The 27,394-nt window shown below is 41.4% G+C and overlaps 1 protein-coding gene across 32 annotated transcripts in view; it reads left to right on the top strand.

Moving 5' to 3' along the window:
* MAGI1 (membrane associated guanylate kinase, WW and PDZ domain containing 1) overlaps positions 1-26,933 on the top strand; it is a 683,050-nt gene extending 656,117 nt beyond the window's left edge. For 16 of the 32 annotated variants that reach the window (XM_053290562.1, XM_053290561.1, XM_053290576.1 and 13 more), the window contains 6 exons: positions 487-690; positions 16,014-16,104; positions 16,248-16,308; positions 17,769-17,915; positions 19,669-19,807; positions 24,072-26,933. In XM_053290562.1, the coding sequence (XP_053146537.1) occupies positions 487-690; positions 16,014-16,104; positions 16,248-16,308; positions 17,769-17,915; positions 19,669-19,807; positions 24,072-24,832 (1,403 nt within the window). In that variant the 3' untranslated portion in view covers positions 24,833-26,933. Of the gene's footprint in view, positions 1-486; positions 691-16,013; positions 16,105-16,247; positions 16,309-17,768; positions 17,916-19,668; positions 20,477-22,497; positions 22,587-24,071 lie in introns of those variants that run through there. The other 16 variants (XM_053290563.1, XM_053290583.1, XM_053290574.1 and 13 more) reach the window with 6 other exon arrangements.
* Positions 26,934-27,394: the final 461 nt, after the last annotated feature.

Here is a 27,394-nt window from a genome sequence, read left to right as displayed (position 1 = left end):
AAATGAAAGAAAACACGAGAAGACTGCATTTCCTTCAAGCAGCTTCAAATTTGCAACAAAAATCTTATGTGGTTTTGTTTGGGGGACTTCTGAGCACAGCTGCAACCCATCAAAAGTACTTATGCAGTTCTCAACCATGTTAATGGGAGAGAGAGAGAGAGAGAGAGAGAGAGAGAGAGAGAGAGAGAGAGAGAGAGTGTGTGTGTGTGTGTGTGTTACGGAATGAGGTACAGGAAATGCCAGTATGCAAGTTCTAATTTGCACTCGCAGGGTTGATTTGCCAATGTTTTGAACACTGGCAGCAAAGCTATCCTTTAATAACTTTTGCTTGATGCATTAATTAATTAACCCTTAACCTTCTCTTTCCCTTTTCAACCCTTTTTCTCCTTTCCCCCCTTCACCATGTTCCCAACGTAAATAAACAATTTTTAAAAAAATTGCACACGCGCAAAAAATATATATATATTCACAATATCAATACAAAAGCAGGCAATGCATGTGTGGCCATGCCTCACAAAATAGGTCGGATTATTGAGGGGAGCCCAGCAGACCGCTGTGGGAAGCTGAAAGTGGGGGACCGGATATTGGCCGTTAACGGATGCTCCATCACCAACAAATCACATTCGGACATCGTCAACCTAATTAAAGAAGCAGGAAATACGGTTACTCTGCGCATTATTCCAGGGGATGGTAAAGTATACATTACCTTTCTCTCCCTCCCCACCATTGCCAGTATTTCTTGCTTTTATGGGCACTTGACTTGCTGTGAGCTACACACGCCTTGAAGTTATTGACTTCTTAGCCATTGTAAAACCATGTTGGGCATATTATGAAGGAAACTTCTCTCTGATGTGCAGCCCTGTATTGTTGTTGTTGTTTGTTTCTGTATAGTTATAGAAATGCTGCTGTGGGCAGGTAGTTGTGGGGAGAGATTGCTACCTGCATGGAGGAAAGTCACCTTTGCTCTCACAAAAGCTTGTCTCTTCCTGTGTATGGGAGCTAATAACCAGATAGAAGTTACTTTGTTGCTATCACTGGCAGAGCACTATGCACCTCTTATTCAGAAACTGGGGCATATATTTGCCCCCTCACAGCTATCCATCTGTTTCTTCCTAGATCACCTCTCCCCGTATTAATGCCCTCAAATATCTGGAAGACATTTGAATGCTTTCACCATGCTAATGCCATGCTTTTTGGTATTAGTGTTCAGGTGTGTCTCACACCTCTACAATGTTATGAAATAAGCCCATTAGTTGAGTACAGCCGAACATGCAGACCACTGGCAAGCTCTTTTACTTGACTGCCATTTCATTTGAGCATTAGAAATGTCTTGAGTTGATTATCAACAATTACAGTTGTTTGAGAACACTTGGTTCTATGACATTGTTGACCGTGCCATATGAACAGACCATTAATTGCACAGGTGCACTGTGTTTAGTATCATTTAAAGGAGCTGACTGCATACTGGAATATAGCTTCAGCTTTCTGGATATGCTAATGTATTTTGACACTCGCAGTATTCCCCCGTTCTAGATAACCGGGTATAGAATTGTGCACCCTGGGATTCTCAACTTTATTTCAAAAAAGAGAATTTCTAGCCTTCATGGTTGCATGACCTCTCAGCAGAGAGCAAGAAACACATATAGATTGTGCATGGGCAGTGTTGATTAAAGGTTTTAATCAATCTTACAATGATTGGTTTTAAATGGTTTACAGGTTTTCACTTTTAATCGATTTTATGTTTTAAACCGCTCAGAGATGGAGTTTTGGGGTGTTCTACAAATTTGAAAAATAAAATAAATAAAGGCACAGAAATGGAAGGGGAAACCGACTTTCAGTGATTATTAAGTAGGACCTCAGAGGTTCTATAGAATTCTGTGAATCTCACTTATGGCCATGATTCTCTTTCCATCTGTTTGCCTACTGTCCATGTATAGTTCCTCTATCTAGATTTTAAAAAATCCACATCTTGTAATGTGTCGCTACCCATTCTTGCCTTCTGTCATACCCAGTCTTTGCTATCTTAAGAAACAGAATGTTATGCAAATAAGTACACATGCAAATAAAGTAGATTCTGAATTAGGGATTTGGGGGTTTGCAGAGACATAAGGGTTTGAGTGTAAGTTGCATGTTATATTGCCTTTGGCACTGTGCTGAACAGAAACAAGAATGAAACACGATTCTGCAACATGACAGGATCAGTGGAAGAGGACCAGATATGAAACTATTGGCCATTGCTGCATTGAGAAACTGTCATGAAACTGATTGGGCAGGAAGATTTAGATTATCAAAAGGAAGTACTCCTTCACGAAACGCATAATTACTCTATGTAATGCAGTGCCACTAGCTTACATGGCTTTTTAAAGGAATTAGGCAATTCCATGGAGAACAAGTATTCGCTGGTTACTAATCTTGCTGGCTATATGCTGTGTCCAGGTGCAAAGGCTGTATGCCTCTGAATACGATTTGCAGGGACTGGGAAGCAACAGTGAGAGAGGGGCCATGCCTTCATTTCCTGCTTTTGGCATTCCCAGAGGCATCTGGTTGGCCATTGTGGGAATCAGGATGCTGGACTAGATGGGTCTTGGTTTGTTCCACCAGGGCTCCTTGATTTTGCAGGATCCCTCATATTCCCCTCCTTTCTGATTTTCATTTTTAAAATGGCCTCATTCAGTCTAATGTACATCCTGTATATTCTGAATTTGCTTTTTTCCTTAAGAGATGGTTGTGTATGTAGAGTTTGAATATTTGGGTCTCATCTTTTGTCTTTCACCATGTATAATCTAGGCATTTTGTGGGTGAAAAGGAAGGCTAGGAAGCAGAAAGGATAAGCACTTTGCCATATTTTAAGCTTGTGGAAAAGCAGCTTTGTTTTCTGTTCAGATCAAGAGAGACTTTAAAAGGCTTTTCTTTAGTTATGGGAGTGCTCATCTTTTAGGTTCAGATGATGCACCAGACTGCGGATTTATTGTCCCCGGACAAGGACAGGGCAGGGCAAATGTATGAAAGCAATGAGCTTTCAAATGTATGAAAGCAATGAGCTCTTACAATAGATTTTTCATTCAGTGGATTCATTTATTAGATCTGAGATATAAGCTTAATAAATGTGTTCTTATTTTAGCAGACACTGTACTCCCTTATTCCAGATCCTCAGAGCCCCTTAAAAACAAAGAATGCTGCTTATTTCAGAATATTATCACATCATAGAAAACAGGCCAAAACTTGAGTATCACCTGATCTGTCCATTAGGTCTGTGTGTCGTGTTGTGTTCTACAGAGACCCAACGTGCCCTCTACTGGGCATTTTCGGAATGAGTTTTTTAATGACAGCAGGGAGCCCCTGACATTTGGGAGGCTTTCAGCTGGTGCTGTCCAACTCCCATCAGTATTCGAAGAAATATCTCAGACCACCCCCACTCCACCTCCACTTGCTGCCCTCTCCTCTTCCTCATCTTCCCCTCTTTCTGGGTGGGGTAGAGAACAGGGCTCCATCTTGCTTGATTTTCACTTGGAGGGAGCTCATCCACTCTTCCAAAGCTTGAGTTTAAAAGGCATGCTTTTTAGCTTTCCTTAAACTCTCCTTGAAGGGATTTTTGAGTGGCACAAATGCCTCTGCGACTAGTAGTTTTTCCTGAGCCTGAATCCTCAGAAAAATCTGTTTCCCACAAGCACCAGTACTGATCAGGGAAAGGAAGAAAGACACTTTCATTTGGTTTTTAAGAGATGCAAGTGCTTCTGGGATGTGGAGTTCTCTTCATTTTGCATTCCATTAAGAATAGTTACATTTCACTTGGCAATCAGGGAAGAACTGCTGCTGTTTAAATTCTACTCTGGCTGTCCCTCCTTTTCATTAAGTGTTGTGTGCAACTTGTTTCCTGATTAGCCCTATCCAGACATTCTGTACAGTACACTCATACATGTTTTTGTGTGAATGACTGTAGCTGCATTCATTATAAAAGAATCTGGGTACAAGCACCTCAAATGATAGGAAGTGCACTGCTGTTCCTGTGTACAACATAATGTGTGAATGACTGTACCTGTGTGAACTCATTGTACGAGTTGGACATAGCTTGTGAATAGGGCTGTTAAGTGACCCTTAAAGGCAATAGTTGTACTCAGCATGTATGAAGCGGACCAGCCTTGCAGGAGTAGGCACAAAAGTACACTTGCCTTTTTCTTCTTGGAGCAAAAAGCAATTTAGAAGCATAGTCACTTTCCAGTAATTTTTAGGTGACAATTGCAGACATCTGCCTGTTAATATCTTTTTAGTTAGAATTGGCCTTAATTTAGATTTGGCAGCTGTGAAGTATTTGACTACTGAAGGGGAAAAAATAACCTCTATAATATTTTTTTTTATTACAGTATGTCAGGAATTAATCAATTTTGCAGAAATATTTGACCGGTGCAGTGTAAAGATGTTTAGAGTGGAGATATGGCACTTTAAAGATATCCGCAGATTCTCTGTGATCTCTTCTCCGAGACTCTTCAAGAAATGCAGCATTTGACTAAATAGCTAACATTGCTGGAGTTTTGCCAATCACCCCACCAAGAGGGAACTGCATTGTGGCAGAGATACATGGCCAATATACTTAACTAATTTCATTATTGCCAGTAGAGAGAACAAGATGATACTCTCTTTGAGGCAAAGATTATCCATATTATATTATTGAAATGTTTCAAAGAGTTTGACTTGCTACAGTTTATCACTATAGATTAAGAGCCTGCCACAACATATGGCTGCTGACTTGTTCATATTAAGCTCATTTGCACTAAAAGCAATTTTTGATGTAGTGAAGTCTTATTTCTGGGCAGGGAAGAACTTTATTTTTGTATATACAAATATGTGTGTTTATTTACAGCTTTGACCTGAACACACAGGATTGGTAGAATGAATAAGTGAAACCAAAACACACACACACACACACACACAAACACACAAACACACACAGAGACATCTAGCATGGGTCTTGGTTTGTTCCAGCAAAGAAGGATCTATACAAGTCTACAAATTTGCATGGTGGGGAGCACTGTTCCCTCTAAGATGTGTGCATGCTCACAACTTTTTGGATGTATGCTCAGTTAATTTTCGATCACGCTCAGGTTGAATCAGGAAGGTCCCACTCTGAATGTACGTGCACATACACTGCTGCCCAGAACAAAACTCATTTTGCACAGAGATGGGGGGAAAATAATAGAGGGACCACTGGTGAGGAGCATGAGAAGGAGCTCATTTTAGGATACTGGTGAGGTATCACAGTTGGAATGTCTCCCACATAGAAAGCAAACATGTCAGGCTGAGCTTCAGATGTTCTCCCCATCTTGCAGACTTTCCAGGTGCAAGTTGTTAATGTGGTGTTCATCCAGTTGTGTGATTCTTGTCCCCCAACTTGTCAAAGTGATACAGTCCACATTAACTTGAACACACAGTTTAGCTTTCAGTGCTTTTGGACTCTTAACAGAATGAAGTTTGATAGCTGTATTTCATGCTCTTTGTACAACTTACTGCTTTATATGCCTTGATGTGTTGTAGTGGAGAGAATGATCTTGGATGATCTTAAAGTCTGCAGTGGAACATAAGGGAGGAAAGAGTCTCACATGTAGGTAGACACCAAGCTGTTTAACACTTCATAGGTCAATCAGTCTGGAAGTGAGCAATAATGAAGTCTGTCTCTTTGGGGAGACTTGGCAACATCAATGTAAGACTGTGCTTGCTTTGAAAAATACTTCCGTGCCAGTTGTACTCAGCTTATAACTTTATCATTATTACTGTCATCCTTTCTACAGCATTTTGTTGTACTAAATGCTTTAAAATCCTTACCCTGTTCACCTTCATGCAAGCCTGTGTACTAACTAGATCATGTGGTCTCCTATGTTACAGATGCAATCCTAAACACACTTACTAGGGAATAATCTGCATTGAACACCCAGAGGGTCTTATTTCTGAGTAAACATGTTCAGGATAGTACTGTAAGAATGCAATCCTTTATGCATTTACCTGGAGTAAGTGCCAGTGAGCTAGTAAGCATGCAGTGGATGGGCCTGTTTAGAAATATAGATTTGCCTAAGACCCCAGTGAGTCCATGGCTAAACTTTCTTCAGTGCCCAAGGCTAACAGTGGATTACATTGCCATTCAATCTTTGGGGGGATTTTGTTTTGTTTTGTTTTGTTTTGTTTTGTTTTGTGGTGGGGGAAATCAAATAATGCTTGATAATGCCAAATTGTGAAAATATTCACATTTTGCTAATCCTGTTTGCTCTCATTGTTTCTCTTCTCTAGTGCTGCTTTTGTGGCTTTCCCCTCTTTTCTCGATGAAGTTCTCTTCAACTGAGAATTGGATTATCCCAAACATTACATAGAGAATGGAATGATGTCACAGTTTTCTCTAGCCATATTTGGCCTCTTGCAGACATTTCCGAGGGCAAATGAAGCCAATATACAAAATAGGATGGACTGTTTTGTGGCCTTTGATACAATCACTAAACTATTGCTGAAAGGTGCAGGACATTTGATGCTGCTGATAGTGTACATGAACAGTGCTGTCTTTCAGCTTAACCCTAAATAATACTGGTCTGTCTTAAGCATTGGTTGCAGGGATTACTGAAGGAACAGTTTTGCTTTTTTTGCCGGAAATTCTTGTGCTATACCCTACTCATGAGTTGCAGCAGGCACAATAGGCTCATGTCGGCCCCAAAGGCCACAGGATGTTGCCCAGAAGAGACTCTACTTCCCACTTCCACTAGGCCAGCACAATAGCCTATTGGTGGAAAAAGCTGTCCCAGATGGAGTGTGATCCCCCTGTGTTAGGGTTAAATCTCATACATTGGATGCTATGTGGTGTTTTATTTAGATAGTTGGTTTACATATTTTATACCGCCCGAAACTTACGTCTCTGTAAGTTACGTGTTGACTCAGCATGGTAGCTCATCAGATTAAGAGATGATAGAGCTGTCTCTTTTGTGGTTTTATTTCCTCTGTTGTTAACTCCTTCCGCCCTTAGGAAGCAGTTGAACATAAAATGGAAGTAAATTATTGTATTGCTATATTCATCCATTGTTTGTGGTACTAGCCAGGAATATTGTGTAGAAAACCTTTTTGTACACATTCATTTCAAATGTTCTCAGGGCTCCTCTGTGGCTTTATTTACTTGTCCTACAGCCACCTCAACATTTTTTAAAGTTGGCTTAATGCAATAGGATGCATGCTGGTAGGTTTGATCCTCATTTGATATCCCGTTTTGCTAATAATTATTATTTATACAAACCACAGGTTTTTGTGTTCAGATAGAATAAGAAAGAATGGTTAGCTACAAACCGCAGGCAAAAGCTTTACATTTTCGCCCCTCGTGCATGGCGGAGATAAACGAGGAGGGGATGTATGCCCCTGCAGTCCATCACAGTGTGTTCTTGGAACACTAAGCTATGGTTAGCATTATGTCTGAACTGGGCCAGTGCCATCCATGTGGCACTGTTTCTAATTGCAAATAAGGCAGTAGTAGAATAATGCAGGGAAGATATAATGGGACTCTTGGAATGTTGCCAGGTGGATTCCATAAGGTTCTAGTCCAGATTCAGGAACAGAACTGTGAATAGTGGACCCACTCAAAGTAGCAGGGAAGAAGAGTGTTTAAGTCTGATGACAGTCACTACAGTATAAAAAGCCTTCCTCCCTAACTAGGGTTTCCAAACTCAGATCCTGAGACTAGGGACGTGTGAGCCACCTCGATTCGAATTGCAGTTCAAATCAAACCAGCCAGAATATCCCAGGCTGGCCTGCATGAAGACAATTTTCATGTCCTCTGCACATGCCAAACTGGTTCCGTGCACACTGCTACCTGAGACAGTATATAAGGAGAATTCATTTCATCAGGCATTGTGTCAATCACGCTCCATTACTTCCATTTTGGGGGCAATCTCACATGAATGCCCTCTACCATGTTCCAGCCATGTGTATAGCAAAAGCTAGTGGCACATAAAGGAGAACCTCCAGCACATAAAGGAGAACCCCTCCAGCAGATCTTAATGCTCGTATGGAAGGAGGTGATCCTTCAGATATCCTGCTCAAAAGCTATTTTGGGCTCTAAGAGTCAACTTAACACCAGCACTTTGAATTGGACTCAGAAACAAACTGGAAGCCACTGAAGCTGTTGCAACAGGGGAGTTGCATGCTTCCAATATCCAGCCCTGGTCAGCTGCCTGGCTGTAGCACTCGGTCCAGTTGCAGTTTCTGAACATTTTTCAAAAGTAGTTCCATGTAGAGCAGGACTGCACAACTAAAATGCCCTGGTGGGCCGGAATCATTCACAACTTGGCATGTAGGGGCCAAGGTCAATTTTTAGCACATGATTACATTAAAATTAAGCATATTATTAGTTACTTATGGATCTATTCCCCCTCTCTAGGGACTCATAGTTTTAACCAAGGATATAGTGGCCAGAAAATAGGTCCTGCCCTGCTGAATTAGTGGGGCCCCTGGAGTTCATGTCAGCCCCAAACAAATGCCAAGTCCTCTCCTCTCCCTAAATCTCTGTTGCTTTCAGGCTACAATCCTAGGCATGCTTACATGGTAGTAAGCCTCCCTGGGCACACCATGGAGCATATTTCTGAAAAAGCATGCACGGGATGGTGCTATAAGGCAATTTCCAGCTCCTGTGTTGCTGCAGGATATCTAGGGGCCAGTCAAATAGTCCCTGAAGGCTGGATCCGGGCCCTGGGCCATATGTTGTGCAGGCCTGATGTAGCGTATCCATGTATACAAGAAATATCAAACTAATTGACTGGCCTAGGAATGGGTGCAGTTGGTGCACCAACCAAAGCAACCCATATCTAGGCTATACTTCCCTGTCCTCTACAGAAAGGGGGAGGGCGGATGGGGGTGGAGTAGTACTGTATATTAAAGAAGGGATATAATTCAACAAGCTAGAAAACACAGGAGGACCAGAGTCCTCCACAAATCATTATGGGTGGCAATATGAGGACTGAAAGGAAATATGTTACTAGGAACGTTCTATCGCCCTCCAGATCAAAACTCTGAGAGTGACCTGGAGTTAGAGAAGCAAATCAGAGAGGCATTACAGAAAGACAGAGCTGTATGAATGGGTGACTTCAAATACTCTAACATAGTCTGGCCAAATGCATGTGTATTGACAGAAAGGCCAAATTTCTAGACATGCTAAATAACTGTGCCTTAGAACAGTTGGTCGCAGAACCAGCGAGAGAGAAGGCGAACTTGGACTTAATCCTGAGTGGTGCCCAGGATCTGGTGCGAGATGTCAGAGTTTTCGAACCATTGGGGAATAGTGACCATAGTGTGATCCATTTCAGCGTATATGCAAGTGGAGCACTGCCAAGGAAGTCCAGCACTGATGTGTTGGAGTTCAGAAGAGGTAACTTCTTAAAAATGATGGGACTGGTAAAAAGTAAGCTGAAAGGGAAAGTCAGGGAGGTAAAATCACTCCAGAAAGCATGAAACCATAATAATAGAAGCTTAGTTAGAATGTATACCAAGAAGGAGGAAAATTACCACCAAATTTAGGAGGACACCAGCATGGCTAACACACAGAGTCAGGGAAGCTATAAAAGGGAATGAGACTTCCTTCAGAAAATGGAAGTCCTGCCCAGAAGAGAACAGAAAGGAACATAAACTGTGGCAAAAGAAATGCAAGGAGACAATAAGGGATGCAAAAAGAGTTTGTGGAGCATGTAGCTAGAAGTGTCAAGGGGAATAACAAAACTTCTTTAAATGTATCAGAAGCAGAAAACCTGCCAGGGAGGCAGTTGGACCCGTAGATGATGAGGGCATGAAAGAGATGATTAAGGAGGATAAGGAGATTGCAGGGAAGCATCTGTCTTCATGGTGGAGGATACTGACCATATACACACTCCAGAACTGAACTTGGAGACTGAAGAACTGGGCCAATTTGAGGTGATGAGAGAGGATGTTCTGAATTATCTTGAAAAACTAAAAATTAACAAATGGCCAGGGCAACACAGCATTGCTGATATCCTAGCAAAAATATGTAACTTGTCCCTATAATCAGGCTCTGTATCAGTACACTGGAAAGTAGCCAATGTAACACCAATTTTCAAAAAGGGATCCAGGGGGATCAGTGAAATTACAGGTAGATTATCGTTCCAGGTAAATTGATGGAAAGCATACTTACAGATAAAATTGTTAAACACACAGAAGAACAAGCCTTGCTGAAGGAGAACCAGCATGGCTTCTGCAAGCGAATGTCTTGCCTCACTAACCTTTTGGAGTTCTTTGAGAGTGTCAACAGGAATTTGGATAAAGGTGATCTGGTTGACATAGTATACTTGGACTTCTAAAAAGCTTTTGACAAAGTTCCCCACCAAAGGCTTGATAAGGGACAGGTTCATGTGTGGACTAGTAACTGGTTGAAGGACAGGAAACAAAAGGTAGGAATAAATGGACAATTATCTTAATGGAGGGAAGTAAGAAGTGGGGTCCCCCAAGAATCTGTACTGGGACCAGTGCTCTTCAACTTGTTCATAAATGATTTAGAAGTTGGGGTAAGCAGTGAAGTGGCCAAATTTGCAGATGGCACTAAACATTTCAGGATAATGAAATGCAAAATAGAATGTAAAGAGCTCCAACAGGATCTCTCCAAACTGGGGGAATGGGTGACAAAATGGCAAATGCAGTTCAGTGTAAGCAAGTGTAAAGTGATGCATATTGGAGCAAAAAACTCCAATTTCACATATGCACTAGTGACTGTCAGTGACTGCCTAGGAGAGAGATCTTGGGGTCAGTGTCGGACAGCTAGTTGAAAGTGTAGACTCAGTGTACGGCAGCTGTGAAAAAGGCAAATTTCATGCTAAGGATCATTTGGAAGGGGATTGAAAATAAAAATGATAAAATACAAATCTATGGTGTGGCTACATTTGGAGTACTGTGTACAATTTTGGTCACCATACCTCAAAAGGGACGTTATAGAACTGGAAAAGGAGCAGAAGAAGGCAACCAAGATGATCAGGGGCCTGGAGCACCTTCCCTATGAGGCAAGACTAGAGCATCTGGGGCATTTTAGTTTGGAAAAGAGGTGACTACAGGGAGACATGATGGAATTGTATAAAATTATTCATAGAGTAGAGCAGAGCTGCTCAACTTCAGCCCTCCTGCAGATGTTGGCAGATGGGGGGTAGGGCAAGGTTGAACAGGCCTGGAGTAGAGGGAGCAGAGAGAAATTTTTTCTCCCTCTCTCACAGCACTAGAATCAGTAGTCATCCCATTAATCATAAGGCCGGGAAATTTAGCAGCAACAAAAAGGAAGTACTTTTTCACACAGTGCATAATTAATCTATGGAATTCTCTGCCATGGGATGTGGCAGAGAACACTAGCTCAGATGGCTTTAAAAGGGGCTTAGACAAATTTATGGAGGACAGATCTATGAATGACTACTAGTCTGGTGGCTATAAGCCACCTGAGAAGCAAGATGTCTCTAAATACCAGTTGCAGAGGAGCAACAGCAAGACAGGGCATGCCCTCAGCTCTTGCCTCTGGGTTTCTCAGAGGCAACTGGTGGGCCACTGTGTGAAACAGGATGCTGGAGTAGATAAGCTTTGGGACTGACCAACAACAGGCCTGTTCTTATAGCTTTTCTATACCTGAGAAGAAGCTCCCCTTGAATGGTGAATCTATATCAGGCATAGCTGAATTGGGGGTGGGGAGGTGGGGGGAGGGAATCAACTTATAGCTGAGTACCATACAATAGGAGCAACCCCTTACAGTGCAGTCAGTTCTCCCTCTCCAATATGCCCTTGTCTCCGCTACTGTTTTGCATTTGTTCCACAGATTGCTTTTCCTTTGATGGTGTTTCAAAGGAATCATTTGAAACCACCATCTCTTTCTTTTGACGTGTTCCCACAGTCCCCCAGCCCAATCTCTGGGAAAATTCCTTAATCAGCAAATGTGGAAACTTGATCTGTATAAACAAATAAAAGAAAGCAGGCTAAAGCTAATGTGCATTGCCCCCTTGTAATAAATAGAACTAGCTCAAATGTTTCATGAATAAGTTGAACATAAAGTAAAGTAAAGTGTGCCGTCAAGTTGATTTCGACTCGTGGTGGCCACAGAGCCTTGTGGTTTTCTTTGGTAGAATACAGGAGGGGTTTTCCATTGTCTCCTCCCATGCAGTATGAGATGATGCCTTTCAGTATCTTCCTATATCGCTGCTGCCCGATATAGGTGTTCCCTATAGTCTGAGAAACATACCAGCGGGCATTCGAACTTGCAACCTTCTGCTTGTTAGTCAAGCATTTCCCTGCTGTGCCACTTGAGGTGGTATTGTTGAACATTCCTTGAGCTATTTATATTGGGCTTCTTGGCATTTGCATGATTTCAAATGTGAGGCTAATGGTAGCCATAGGAAATGGTTATCGACTCTCCAAAGTATGCAGTTTTACCAGATAACCTACAGCTGGGCTCTATCTTGAAATCATATAATTGTGCTACTATTTCTATTACAAAGACAGAGCAATAGCATAGTGGCAATACATGCTGCTCAATATGGGCATGTTCACCAAATCTCATAGAGAACCTTTACTACCAAATCCAGGTCCAATGTCTAATTACCTATTTACCCATCATTTTGAAAATCTGTGGAATCTTCTAGGTGTGGATTTCTAGCACCATTCTGATTAATCAAATGAAGGTGACCATTTGGGCTGAAAGAAACCACTGTGTCTGAGATTGATTTCATTAAAGACAAATGATTTGATGATGATGATCATCATCATCATCATCATCCTGCTTTCTGTTGTTTCCAACTGGTAAATAAAAATTTAGAATGAATTTCTTATCTAAAGGAGTAGAAATTACATTATCCTTATAACAGCCCTCCTGAGACCTGAGTTCAAATCCCCATTTTGCCATAAAAATCACTGGATGACTCTGGGCCAGTCACACATCTCTCAGTCTAACCTACCTCACAGGGTTGTTGTGAGGATAAACATAACCAAGTACTCTGGGCTCCTTGGAGGAAGAGTGGGATAGAAATGTTTTTTAAACAACTATCAAAACGTCCATTAGTTAAAACATTTAATAATAAAACAAACAAAAATAATTATGCACAGGACTACTTTCGCCACAGGGTTTTAGAATTGCAGGCTGCAGGACAAGAACCCTTTTGCTCTTGCCCTTTAGCAGTGCTATCCTATGGGTGGGGCAACCAGGATGAATGCCCCAAGCCCCACACTCCACCCAGGCCTCTCCCGTAGCCACGCGGCCGGTGAGGCAGGCTCAGGGCAGCGGTGAAGGTGGGGTGTGGCTCCTTTTTAAAGCGCTGCTCTTTGCCCTGTTGGGCACCTGGCAATAGGCTCTGTGAACTGGCCGAGGCACACCCAGCATTCTATGGGGAGGCTGCCCTGCCTCCACCACTCAGCTAGCCTCCATGCAGGCATTGCAGAGGCTGCCACCCGGTGCCCAATAGGACAAAGAGCAGCACTGTTAAAGGAAATCACATGGTGTCCCTTTCCCCTCTCCCAGCCTGCCTCACCAGTTGCTAGTCTGGTGGGTGGGTGGGTGGGGGAGAGAGACGAGAGGTTGGGCAGGAGTGGCAGCTCGTGGCCTCTTGCTGCGGTTGCTGCTTCTTGAGCTCAGCATTCCTGCTCCAGCAGGAATGGAGGAGGACAGCCAGGTGGGCAGGTCAGCCGGTGCTCCTCTCTCACCTTCCACTGGGCTCCGGCCAGCTTGGCCCATTCTCCCTTTCTCCTTGTATCCATCCATTCCTCCAGGTGGTCAAGGTGCTTTTGCAGGAGCTGCCTCTGTGCGGCCCTCTGCCAGTGGTGTGGAGATCCATGCCAGCCACCAGCATGGCCCCCTGCGGCGATCTCCTTCCTCCACTCCCCCAGCTGGGGCCTTGTGCACACACCAACCCCTCCATTTGTCATGGACCCGCACCTGGCTACGGATGTCCCTGCCCTTCAACTTGCACCTCTGGCAGGTGCTAGCCTTAAGTACCTGAAAAGAGGGAGGCACAGACACCAACTCACCAACAGCCCCATTGTAAAAAAAACACAAAATAAAAACAAAACTGCCTGTTTCTTTCCCTCTTTCCTTCCCTGAATTTTTACTGTAATAGTCAATGCTTGATGGGTTGGAAATGCTTACAGATTTACTGAGAACTAGTTGATCCATGCATGTATTATACTTGATTACTATGAAGTAGTTGACTGCCTGCTGAATCTGTGAATGGACTCCCTTGAAAAACATTGTGTTTAAGGTGATGTCATGTCTGTCATGTTGTTTTGTAAGTGACTCATTCATAAATGCAAGTGATGTTGCAGTAATTTATGAACAGGCCTTGAGATTTCAATGTATATACTCTTTAGCATCTGAACCAGTGGTTCTCAGCCAGGGTTCCTCCGGCTTAACTGCAACTCCCATAATTCTCAGCTACAGTTTATTGTGGCTGGGGATGCTGGGAGTTGTAGTTCATCAACATCTGGAGGAACCCTGGTGGGACCACTGTTCTAAACAATGATAGAGATGACATTCAGAGTGTATATTATATACCTTATATATTTTGGCTAAAAGAAGTAAAGAACTGGCCTGAATCAGCATTATCCCAGTTCTTCTCTTGGTGTTGTTTTCCTCTTCCTCCTTTGCTTTTCCTTTCTATGGCCACATTTACCCTCAGTATTACATAATCAGATTGGATGTGGTGACCTAAATGATGACGACAAATCTACTACATCTGACATAATGATGTCAAGGACACTTGTAAACAAAATCACATGGGTCACCACATACTATCAGACTGAATGGCAGATGAGGTGAAATACCATGAGGGCAATGAAAAGGAGTACTATGTTGAGAAAGGAGTAGCAGACAAGGCAGGGAACACTGAAACTATGTGGATGTTTGACGTGAATCCTCCCCCACCCCCAATAATTTGGCTGTGACTTCTGAATTGGATATGGGCATTGAAATACATTTGTCTCGACCCTAGCTTTATTATTTTATTTATTTTACTTTAAACATTATGTGTGTTTTCATATGCCATATGAACTTACTTTTCCTCTGCAACCATGTGGTCTAACAATTCCTTTTAAAAGAAAAATGAGAATTTATGTGGGACACACTACAGTACCTTGTGAGGAAACTGAATTATAAGATAACTAACAGACCCAGTACAGAACGTCTGCACCCTCTTCTCCTGGGTGTCTCTGGCGCCGTCCCGGCCCACTCCCCTCCCCCCCCGCCCCGTTTCTGGCCGGCTTTCAAGCCGACCCGTCCATCCCCTTCTGCCACCCCCTCCTCACCCTGGTGACTGGCACGCTGCTGCCTCCTCGCTGATGCTGCCTCCCCACCGTGGCTGGGCCTGCCCCCGCCATTTCCCCGCCCCCACAGCTGGGCCAGCCGCCACCGCCGTCTCCCCCCCATCTCCCCGTCCCCGCCACCACCTCCCCAACGTGGCCTGGCCCGTTGCCACCTCGTCTATTTCTCCTCGCTGCCAACAGGCGCCCAGCCAATCAGTGCCTCCCTCGCCGGCACGCATAGCCTTGCCACATCCCTACGCATGGCTGGTGGCTGGCTAAGAGAATTAAGTATAATGAAAGAGTTTGTGAGTAAAAAGGCCAGTCAGGAAACTAAACTGTAAAGAGCTATTAAAGTAACATGAAATCTAGACATTCAGTCCTTAATGCTCGAAATGTTGTCCAAGCCATCATATATTGACAGCTTCTATAACAGAAGGAGGAGTGCTACTTTTATTTTCATAGTTTTTTCACAAGTATTCCCTACATAGTAACCATGTATAGGCTGTTCACTTCACCAGTCTGTTGCCAAATACTTAATAGTTAACTACTATTAATCCCCTTTCTGTTATTGGATTTCTAAAATGTAAGCTAGTGTAAATCCCCCATAGGCAATGTGGTTTTAAAAATGTATTGGATACCTACGAATGGGACATGGTTGCTGAAGTAAAGCTGTGTGTGAGTGCTAATCAGAGGAATAACCGGCCTCACAAAGACCATCATCTTTTATTTTGCAGAGTCCTCCAATGCTACTTTATTGACCAATGCAGAAAAAATTGCTACAATTACAACCACGCACACTCCTCAACAAATGCCACAAGAGACCAGGTAAGCTGAGTTTCTTTTCTGAGAGGGTGCTGATGTGCTGTCTCTCCTCTTGCTTTCCAAGCCTCTCCATCCCTGCAGAACTGATTATTTTTTTCTTCTGTTTCTGTCCCCCTGCCCCGGCCTTCTTGATTTAATTTGAACAGAAACAACACAAAACCAAAGCCGGAGTCCCAGTTTGATTTCAAACCAACCCCCGTCTCACAGGTAAGATGCTCTCTTTCAATTGGCTTCCTGTACACTGCGCACCATTTTAGCACATAGGTAACTGTTCACATTTGTGCAGGGAATTTGCATTATGGAGGCCCTCTTCCTCCCATTTCTCTAAGACAGAGAGATAACTGACTAGATTAATCAATTGCAGTTATAACAGGGGCGTAGCAAGGTTGGACTGGGCCCAGAGACAAGATTTTAAAATGCTCCCCCCCTTCACTAAAGCTCAGCTCATGAAGTAAAGAAATCTTAAATGAGGCTGAATAGTGGTAACAAATATATACTCTCCTATGTGCCACAATAGAACATCATCCTAATTTATTTTTTTTAAGGTTTTGTAAATTGTGGACGATGCAAGTCATTTAATGGTACTAGAGAAAGACATGCTGTTCTGGTAGCTTTTAACACTCACATCAATTTTGGAGTCATGTGATTTGCCTCTGGGGGGCCCCCAAGGCAGTGGGCCCCCAGACAACTGTCTCCCCTTGCCCTGTTATACCCTGTTATACCCTGTTATAGTTACCCCCTGAGTTATGATGTTCCTAGTTGAAAGACTCTTTGTAGCTGACAGAAAGCTGCAGCAGAATTTTAAAAAAAATCCAAAGAGCTGCTAATATTTTGTGACAATATTACTCATGGTATTTTTACAAGAATATAATACTTCAGTCTTCTTTACTTCTTTACAAGAATATAATACTTTAACAATGGCAGTTAGTTGTATTTATAGAAGGTAAACGTGCATTGTAGTAAAAGATCCCAAGATGTGGCTCTTCAGTAATCCATGCTTTGGGTGGCTTTGTGCTTCTTGGGTTTGCTGTTAGTGTCTCAAGGATCTGTGAGCTCTCCTACCAGCAACTCTCTTAGAAAAGAAAGTGTTCTTTATGCTGCATGTTAATTTACTATATGGAAGAGTAAAGGCGGAGGGACATTTTCTGTAATTTTTGTTAGGGACCTTTATGTCACTGTATAAAACAAGATTAATTATAAAACAGGAATATCTACTGTACTGTAACAGCAAGTCTGTAGATGATCATACTTCCTGGTAATATTTTCTTTGACCGTTTAGTTTACTTTAACCCAATATACAGAATATGCTGACTGAGCAAAGGGGCACCTTTTAAAAATGGTGATTCTCTTTATTGAGCAGGAGGATTGCAATTGGCCCTATCCATCCCCAGCACAATATCCCTCCAGTGGCTGTTAAACCACTTTGGGAACTTTTGTTGAAAGGTGGTATATAAATATTTGTCATATTCATATTGTCATATATAAGACAAGGGAGGAAAGCTCGCTATCATTTGCTTTGAATTTGGGAACTGAGGCCTTTAAGGGCAGAAATATATTGGTAAAAGTCTCAGTTTATTTATTATTCATGTTAACTTAAAAATAGTTGTGATCTGCTTTGAAGATGTAAAGACCTTGAATGCAAACTACTTCTTACTACTTCCCTATAGCCGGACCAAGATTTTTACACAGTTGAACTTGAAAGAGGAGCCAAAGGGTTTGGCTTTAGTCTGCGAGGTGGCCGAGAATATAACATGGATCTTTATGTGTTGCGGTTAGCAGAGGATGGTCCTGCTGAGAGATGTGGGAAAATGAGGGTAAGTCTCTAAAAAGATAGACTTTATGATTAAGCATTTTACATGATCTGCCTTTTTTCACAAGCTCTAAGAAAAGTATGTAGAAGACGAATGTCTACCCACAGTTTCCTGCTTTTTCTCTTGGATGGTTTAATTGAACGGTATTGAAGACACATGATGCAGCAACCTGCTGAAACCCATCCCCAATCCCAACTCCAACCCCAACCCCGAAATTCAGAAAGAATTTCCAAAGGACCCCAAACTGACATTAGCAGGGTCGAATTGGATTGGTTCGGACCTGATCCCACCTTTCACATTCATACACAAGCCTACACCTTGAGCTCTATGCACAAAAGACAGTGTGTAAATGTAGTAAAATAAGTAATGGGATACGTGGATAACCTTTTAGATGATCTCTTACTGTCCACTTCATATGCAAGTCTCAAAAACAAAATGATTAACAAGTAACTTGATAAAGTTGAATAGCACTAGTATGTATGTAGGCAGGATTCAGATTAAGTAATGTTATCGGTTTTACGGCTGCACAAACCTTCTCCACCAATAAATCTATTAATAGATTTGCTCTGAAGTGTGGTAGTTGCCACCCTTTGTGGCTATGCTTTGGCTTAATGTTGGAAATTTAACTCAACTTAGTGCAAACCTGCATTCAGTCAAATTATACATCGAGGTACTGGGGAAAGCTGATCGTGGATATAGACCCATTTGATTTAGTCCAATTCAAATTAATAAGTCTTAAATGAATTCTCACTGAATTCAATGATGCTTAGTCATGACTAAATTAGTCTGAATCCTGTCCAATGAATGGAGTGCAGTTCTTGGGAACCAAAGATGCCTTTGAAGCACACACAAATGCACACCAGAGTTGCCTCATTTTTTCACCCTGTATGCAGCTCCTTCATTGCATCACTCCCAAATTTCTCTTGAGTTTTGAGAACAGCAGGCAATATCCGGACTATGTTACTCATAGCTAAGTCCCATTTAAATTAATGGGATTACGTTAGTAATGCTCAGCTTGTCTCATTGATTTAAATGGTGCTCAGTTATGACTAATTAGTTTAGATAGTGTCCAGTGTGTCATGTGATTGTGGAAGAATAGCATTTATTTTAAAAGGTCCTTGGAAGCCCCTCTGCACAGACAGTTCAATATGCAATCCTTTGGATTATTCTGACCCTAGGCCAGGTTTTCTTCAGATCAGTTACAGAATCATTATTTTAGTCCTGTGGTTAATGACTGAACATAGGACTTGGTGCACTATTGGTGTCATCACTGAATATATTATATGAATTTTAATGCAAATTTATGGATTGTGCCCCCCGCCCAAGTGTTCATGCTTATGGTCATAAGAGCATGCATTTGGTAATAGCAGATTATCTGTGACTAGGCAATCACTGTGAAATGTTTCGCCTACTCTGGCCTTCTCCCTGGCTAGGTGTCTACGTGCAAGGGGATTTTGATGCAGGAACACTTTCAACAAGAGTTCCCCAGTGTACATTTTGAGGTGGTACAAGCATGTGGAGGTCTGTACAACATACCTACCTGACATTTGAATCGGTTCTAATTGTGTTTGCATGTCTGTGTGTGTGTAATTGAAATCCAGTTTAAAGTGCATTATCATGACTTTAAAAGGTGGGTCTGGACCTAAGGTTCAACCTTTTGATTTCCCTGAGCCCAGTTCAGTCTCTGTCTTATTGTGTACTGCTTTGCTTCCAGCATTTTGTTTTAATCATGATTTCTTCTCTTTTATTATGGCAGATTGGTGATGAAATCCTAGAGATCAATGGAGAAACTACAAAGAACATGAAGCATGCTCGGGCCATAGAACTAATTAAAAATGGTGGCCGCAAAGTTCGCCTGTTTCTCAAACGTGGAGATGGCTCTGTACCAGAATATGGTGGGTCAAACTATGAAAACATTCCTTTCCTTCCTCCTGGCATCACTCCATGAATGATATGTCTCAAGATCTGAAGCGGGGATTCTCTTTTTTCTTTTTCTCCTTTTCCACCAGTGTCTTACCAACCTTGACAACAAATGATTAATTGCCTCACTAGTGCTCAATTTTCTCTACATGTTTTCATCCTTTGCTTGCTACTATGGACTCTTGTGGGGGCACAGTGTACAGGCAAGATCATCTTCAAAGCAGTATTTTTGGTGATCAGAGGGGGCAAAAACATAGAGACAAAACAAAAGCAAAAACCCTACTTTCCTTTCCGACCAAACAAGGAATGTTTATTGAACTGTGCCAAACTGTTTCAGCGGATGAATTGTGCTCTCGTCTTCTGATCAATGCAGAAATGGGAATCTTGTATTATCCTTCTGAAGCTGTAGCCTTTGTTGGGCTTTTGTCCTTGGCTTTTGTCTGTATCCGTAGGCATGAATTCCAAGATGGCGTCTGGGCTTTTAGTGTCCCCTTATATTTATGTAAATATTTATAAATTTATTTTTTAAAAGTATGCAGTACAAAAAAAAAATATACACTTGGACCCCCTCCCTGCCATCTCCCTTACCCTTTAGAATGTCTGTCTGTTCACAACTGTGTATGTTATAAACAAATTCAAATTGCCATTCCCAGTCTTTGAAATGACAAAGGAGATCACATTTTACTTTCCTGCCAAGGAAGAAAAGGTCAGCATTAAAAACTCCTCTTGTCCACCAATGTATTTGAGATGACAAGGTGGCTTAGGTTTGGGTGGCTTAGTAATGTATATAATATTATTATGTCTTATTTATTTGAGATAGTTGTCCAAAAGTATGCCCTAGATATAGGGCTTTCCCCAGCTATAGTTGGTTTCCAACCAGTTATGAGTTATAAGCACATAATTGAGCAGATGTCCTTTCTACTTCCTCATATTTGGGACAATGTTATATCAATCAGCTGGTTTCCTTTAATCCCAGTCAGGGACATCCTTAAGGCTCCAGCCAATCTACTTTCCCTCCTTGGAAACTGAAGGGAGGAGAAGTGGTTGACCCCACACACTGCTGCTATTGTCACCATTTTCCCTAAGGTGGGGGGAAAGCACAGGTTCAGGGTGTATTCTCACAAATAGTTTTTATGTGTTGAAATCAGCACAAGGTGGTGTTGGTTTTTAAATAGATGGACATCAAATTGAATTGGCTTATGAATGATTCAATAAACATCCAGATGTCAATGTTGTGGAAAATGTTGAACTAAAGGATAAGCTGAGATCTGGATTCATGTTGAATTGCTCACAAGACCAATTCAAGACATGAAATCTACTTAAAAATTTAACCTGAGTTTACTTCAGCATGTTAATAAAAAGTTATGAGAATCTACCTTAAGCCAGCACAAAAATGGGTTCTTTCTACCATTCTCTCAGAGTCTGTCAGAAATCAGTTTGAAATGAACAGGGGAAGGAGCAATATAGCAAAGTACTCTGGGAGGTGAGAAGAACCGGCAAGTCTGTTTGGGGGCACAGCTGAGTGAAGGGCTTACTGTAAACACACCCCAACCCGGGTAAATGGGGGCATCTCCATTAAATGACACACACTTTTTACATCCATAACGCTAATCCATAGTTTTTAAAAAGAGTATGAGATATTGCACACAGGTGTGTCTATTTTTATTTATAATATCCTCCGGACCTCGTACTAATTTCATCTGTGAAGTTACATTGGGCCTAATAGTCTGGCCGGTCCACACTATAAATTAAAATAAATTGATACTATTTAATGAATTAAAACTCCTGTGTTTACACTTCTGTTGTACAATCTACTCAGTTGGCCATCTCTCCGGACTAAAGTTGTGTAATGTTCTTTCTACTCTTGTCTTTTCCTATGCTCTTTTGGCTGTAAAGTATTGTATCATATGCTCAACATCGTAAATATATCCTGTATAAAACAAAAAGTGCTTCACATCTCTAAGAATGTCTGTTGCACTGAGGATGAAAATCCAACACTAGAGCGTGGGATGGGGTGGCTTCTTCTATTTGTTTTCCTCTTTTTTAAGTTTTGGCTGCACGTAACTTTTAAATCACATAACAAATTCCATTTTCAAGCAAGGGGCTGCACTACTGCTATATGTTTGTAACATTGGGGCTTAGCTTCTTCAGTACTGTTCACTGCAGTCACTAACATGTTGCTTCAAAAATAATGTTAAGTTCCAATATTTTTCTGACTTGATTGGAACGCGCTTCTCTAATGAGGCTGTATATTTTTGTAATGAGTTTTGTACTTATTTTTAATGTTGTGGTCTTTAGTGGGCTTCTTCTTGTCGTTGACTGTTAACTGTTTTTCCTCTGACGTTCTGTGTCACTATTCCAATTGAGTCTATCTCTTTCCTCTCTCTCTTGCTCTCAGAATGGATGCTTTAGTTGTCTGGGATACCTAATCACCTTTTTAAAATGTTTAATTACAATATGTCGCTTTAACAACTGCTGTCTCTTCAGCCTTATATTTGGGTGATGCCTAGACAATCCTGACTGGAAAAAAATAAACTTTTCTTTATTCTAAGATTAAAAAATGAAGAATTTTTTCTTTCCTCTTTATTATAGGGTATCTAAACATTCTACTTTTTCTCTTTCTCTTTCTTCTACTTTTCTTGGTGCCGGGCTCTTCCTTCCTCAGCGATGATACCTCCTAATATCGCTGCATGTATGAGAAATGACAAGCTCGGGGAGTCTTGCTTCTACCTTATGGGCCATAATCAAACTACGGTTTGTAGCTAAAATCAATACTAGGTGTTTCTGTGCTGTGGCCTAATTCTCTCACATTGCTTTCCGCTTTGCTATACTTTTGTATATTCGGCAATTCATTCTGAGCATCCTGCAGTTCCTTCAATTGTAAGTACAATGAGCAGCATGGTCTCAGGCAACAGACCAGAAGATGCCAAAGTGTCTTGGCATTAGTGAAAGAACAGAATGTGGTCCTCCATCATCACCATTTTTGAAAGCCAGGGATATGAAACATATGTGGCTTCCGCCCAGAAATCATCAAACTAATGGCCTGCACAAAACCAACACTAACCTAGTTTGTCAAGATCCTGCCTGCATCCAGGAAGACATTTTATGACTGTTTAGCATGAAGGAGGACCAAGAAATGTGAACTGGACTCCAAAGTATGGAGCAGTTTAGTCATTGTCATCAAGATCATTTTAGGTTTTCTGAAAATACCTTTTGAGCATATGTTGAGTATTTGATTAAAAATCCATGAAGTTGTCTTATAGAAGACCTCTGTGTATTTTAAGCTAGGCAACACCTTTGAGAGCAATCCAACTGCAGTGTTTTGCCATTTTTGTTACACATAATTCATAATCCTCCATTGCAAATGATGTGTAAAAATTTAAAATTCATTTCAGCAAAGGCTTTGTTTTTTTCATTTTGCCAGTGAAAGGTGTTGGGCTTACATCATCTGTCTCTGCAGCACCGGGAGAGATTTGAGTACATTGAAAAGCTCAGTTTTGCGCCTCTAAACAGCTTTCCCTGGCTTTAATAGGATCAGAGCATGCCCTTCCCCACCTCACCCCACCCTCTCTCATTGTGTGTGTTTAAGTTGAATCATTGTGGCAAAACCAAAATTGTGCTCAACACAAGTCCATAACATATGGAAACTAATTGGGATTGAGTAGAATGCCCACTGTTTCTGAAAATGTATCGTTCAATTCAGTGGTGGAAAGGTTTTATACCATTAAAACCTGTATCTTCAAATCACAGCACTCAGCAACATTTTTTTACTACTCACAACAGAATAGAATATTACAAAAGCAAGTGAAAAGCTGTCTTCCCAAGAAGATGATTCCCTTTATTTTTGTTGCTTAATTTAAAACATGTTAAATGTCCCTTGTATGTTTGGAGATGGCAATATTGCAAAGAAAAGGAAGATTTCAAGGTGTTGACTTTACAGGACTTTTGTTAGTCCCATATCATCTTATTTGAACCTGGGAAAGTTTAAAATTCTCCCACTCCTGATACTGAGGAGACCAAAATGTGGCCTAGGATGGACATAGCAATGCCAAGCACCAGTACTAATCTTATAGCTTTCATCCTTTGTGGTTACTCTGAAACTAACAAAAGCTTCAGTCTTCAACTGACTGCTTAACGGTTGTTTGTTTTTGTCACTAATGAAGTCTGAGAAATTAATGACTGGTGTCAGGCTATGAAATGAAACCACTGGTACCAAACATGTTGTTGTCTTTTTTTCAGACCCCAGCAGTGACAGGAACAGTCCAGCCACAGGTTCACAAAATGTATCGGAAGTGAAAAACATGCCACCTGACAGACGACAACACTCATCATTGGAGCCCAGTTATCCACCAGATCTTCACAAATCATCACTACATGGAGACAAGCGGATATATGTTAAGGACCCAAAAGGCAGCAGAGAGTTTGGCAGACAATCCAATGAGCACCACACATGGAATGGAACTTCTAAAAACAGCAATAGCATAACAGGCAGAAAAAAAGACAGGTCACCTGAAGGGAGGCGAGACCGGCAACCAGAGAGAATGGTGGTGATCAATGGACAGAAACGGAAATCTCCTGAGAAGAGGAGAGAAGGAACTAGGAGTGCTGACAATACTTTGGAGAGAAGGGAAAGACATGAGAAGAGGAGAGACTTTTCTCCAGAGAAACGAAGAGAGAGGTCACCAGCCCGCAGAAGGGATGGCTCGCCTAGCAGGAGGAGGAGGTCACTGGAAAGGCTAATGGATCAAAGGAGGTCACCAGAGAGGAAGAGAGAGAGCTCACCCCCTGAAAGGAGGGCAAAATCAACTGACAGGCGAAGGGAGAGGACCCCAGAACGGAGGGGAGAGAGGTCTCCTGACAAAAGGAATAGAGATGACCGAGTTAGTTTCAGGGAGAAGGAAGAGCGCACTCTGAAATATGACACCATTAAAAACAACAGGCACCCCACTGAGCAAAGACGGCGGCCCTACAAAGAGTGCAGTACTGACCTCAGTATCTAATGGCTTTTGCAGGCCCCGGATCCTATTGCAGCCTTTGCAGCAGTCAAGAGTTCCCAAGAAGGAAGGTAGCAAACCTGACATCTGTTTTAGTTCCTCACATCAAATGCCTCCAGGAGCAACAATACAGTTAGAATCAAATCTTGAGAATATGTTCAAAGTGTTGTGCCTGCTGTATATCAACATTAAAGTATTTTCCAATGTATTTTTTTAATTACTTGCCAAATGTTCATCTTAAATGATTATAAAAATTGTGTTCTTCCATAACGGTAACCATAATGAGCATAAATACTTTGTGGTAACATTTTCCTGCTTTGTTCCTGTCTTAGTTATTTGTAGGGCAAGCCAGCAATGGTAAAGGGTTTTTTGACCAACCGCACTGATTTGCTCTCATTGTGATTCACTGCTAGGATGTATGTAGAATTTTCTGAATGTTAGGAATATGGAGGATGAGGGGGCTTATCAGTAAGCTGAAAACTACCATGGAAGGGTTTGTTTTCCCCTTTACACTTAACATATTGCTAAAATTAAGAAAACTAATTGCAGAGACTACTGTTGGGATGAAGGATATTTATGCAGATCTACACACCACGAGATGCTAAGGAATGTATAGGTTGTTCCATGAACAGTGTGTACTTTTGGGTCTCCTTTAAAAGGAAAGGAAGTGGCCAAGGACTGGTAGCGTCAATGCAAGGGACAGACCACCAAGTTTATTGATCCCTAACAATATTTCCTAAAGGCAGCACCACTGTGGTTCTTGTTCAGTTAGAACTGTGTGGATAAAATTGGAGCCCCCAAAGGTATCTTGTCTGCTTTGAAAAGAGGTTTATATTGATGTTGATTCCACAGTTCAGCTGTATTTGGAGATGCAGATTTTCTTTATATGAACTCCTTTCACCAAGTAGGTTTGGATGCCTCCAGGTCAGGCTAAATCTTTTGTTGTTGTTGTTTGTGTGTTGTTTTGTTTTGCCAAAATGGAGCTGCCTCTCTTCTGTTTTTTCTTTTCTTTTACTGACTCACCCTTACCTGAGACAAAAAAAAGTGCATTCGTAGAGAAAATGGGATATGAAGGACTGACTAAAGAAGCAGTGGCAGGGAAACTTGGGTTTGGGTTGTCAACACTTTGGTTGTACTGTACAGCTTATGTTGTACTTTGGTGGACTGTAAAGAATGGAAAATACCAATACAAGGTTCTACATTGTATTTGGTTTCCCAAACGGCAAGTTTGTGTAGTAAGTCTGCTGTAGTGCTGATATGAGATTTTAATGGATTACTGCCTAGCTGAGCCAAAACATTTGCCGTTACTGTTGGACCACTAAACATTTAAAACTGCTGCTTGCTTTTTTTTTTTTACAGTGCATTGATGTGTACATGTATACAGTTTCACCATGTTTTCCAGACACACACACACAATAAGGATTACAAGTCTATCACTGTTGTTGCCATGGTACTGTAAAGAAAAAGGAAAAAAAAAACAGATGGCCAATTGTGTGTACAGAGTTTAAATTGTAATTAATAGAGCCTGTTGAAAATGAAAAACTGTTGCCTTTTTTCTTGTATAAAAGAGAATTTATGACAAAATTTAGCTGTGAGGAATGTGCTAAGTGTTTATATTTCTGGAAAAATGAACAAATTGATTCATGGGGATATATTTTAATGTAAACTGAATCAGGTATGTAAAGCTGTTTTAAACAGGAGACTATATAAGTAACTCTGAAGCTTTTGTTGGTTTGAATATCATATCTTTCCTCATGGTGGGGGCCTGCCTGTATGACTCTTAGGCACTTGTGTGCAGTCTGTGTTCTTTGGTCATCATTTCTTGCAGTGTGCTATAGTCATAATGCTCTTTTCTGTGTTGACGAAAAGCAGTATGTGGGCCAATCTTTTTTATAAAACACTATGCATATATAAATACTACATTGTTCATAGCTTTATTTGACTTTTCGGGTTTATACATAACATTAGTATAAGTAGATGTGGACTTTATCAAGTATAAGATTCTTTCCTTGAGACAAAACACAATGTATATGATGTAGCTACTAAGAAGGAAAGAGTCTGTGAATGCTATTTTTATTATCAAATAAAGATTTCCATACAAAGCATATACATGATTGTAGTGGTAAGATTAAGGAAGAATACAGCACAAATCATCCAGCTTTCTCCCGCTCTGCTTATAATTCCACTTGACAAAAATTATGAGGCAAGCAAATCTGAAGAAGCCCAAATCTTCTGAGAGCTATGAGCTTCCACTCAGCTGTGTATGTATATGTGTCTTTATTGAGTCAAAGGAAGACCTGCCCACCCTCCATGTCAATGCAACCTGAACACTTGTGTTACCAGCTCAAATGACCAATAAGGCAGACCATCTTGTAGACATTTTCCTTTGTTGAGATGTATTCTGGCCATGACCTGTTATCAGCACAGCCATATCTTTCCTCTTGATCTTGGGCCCTGTTCCTGCAGCGAATGGATCCAAGCATGTAAGTCGCTTGGAAAAGAACCACATGTAAGCCACAGAGATAACAGAGTAATATTTGAAAACTGGTTGAGTAAATGATCATGGCT

This window comes from Hemicordylus capensis, chromosome 2 (genome assembly GCF_027244095.1).
Source record: "Hemicordylus capensis ecotype Gifberg chromosome 2, rHemCap1.1.pri, whole genome shotgun sequence".
In the NCBI taxonomy this organism is placed as follows: domain Eukaryota; kingdom Metazoa; phylum Chordata; class Lepidosauria; order Squamata; family Cordylidae; genus Hemicordylus; species Hemicordylus capensis.
This window is presented reverse-complemented; position numbering and strand designations above follow the sequence as displayed.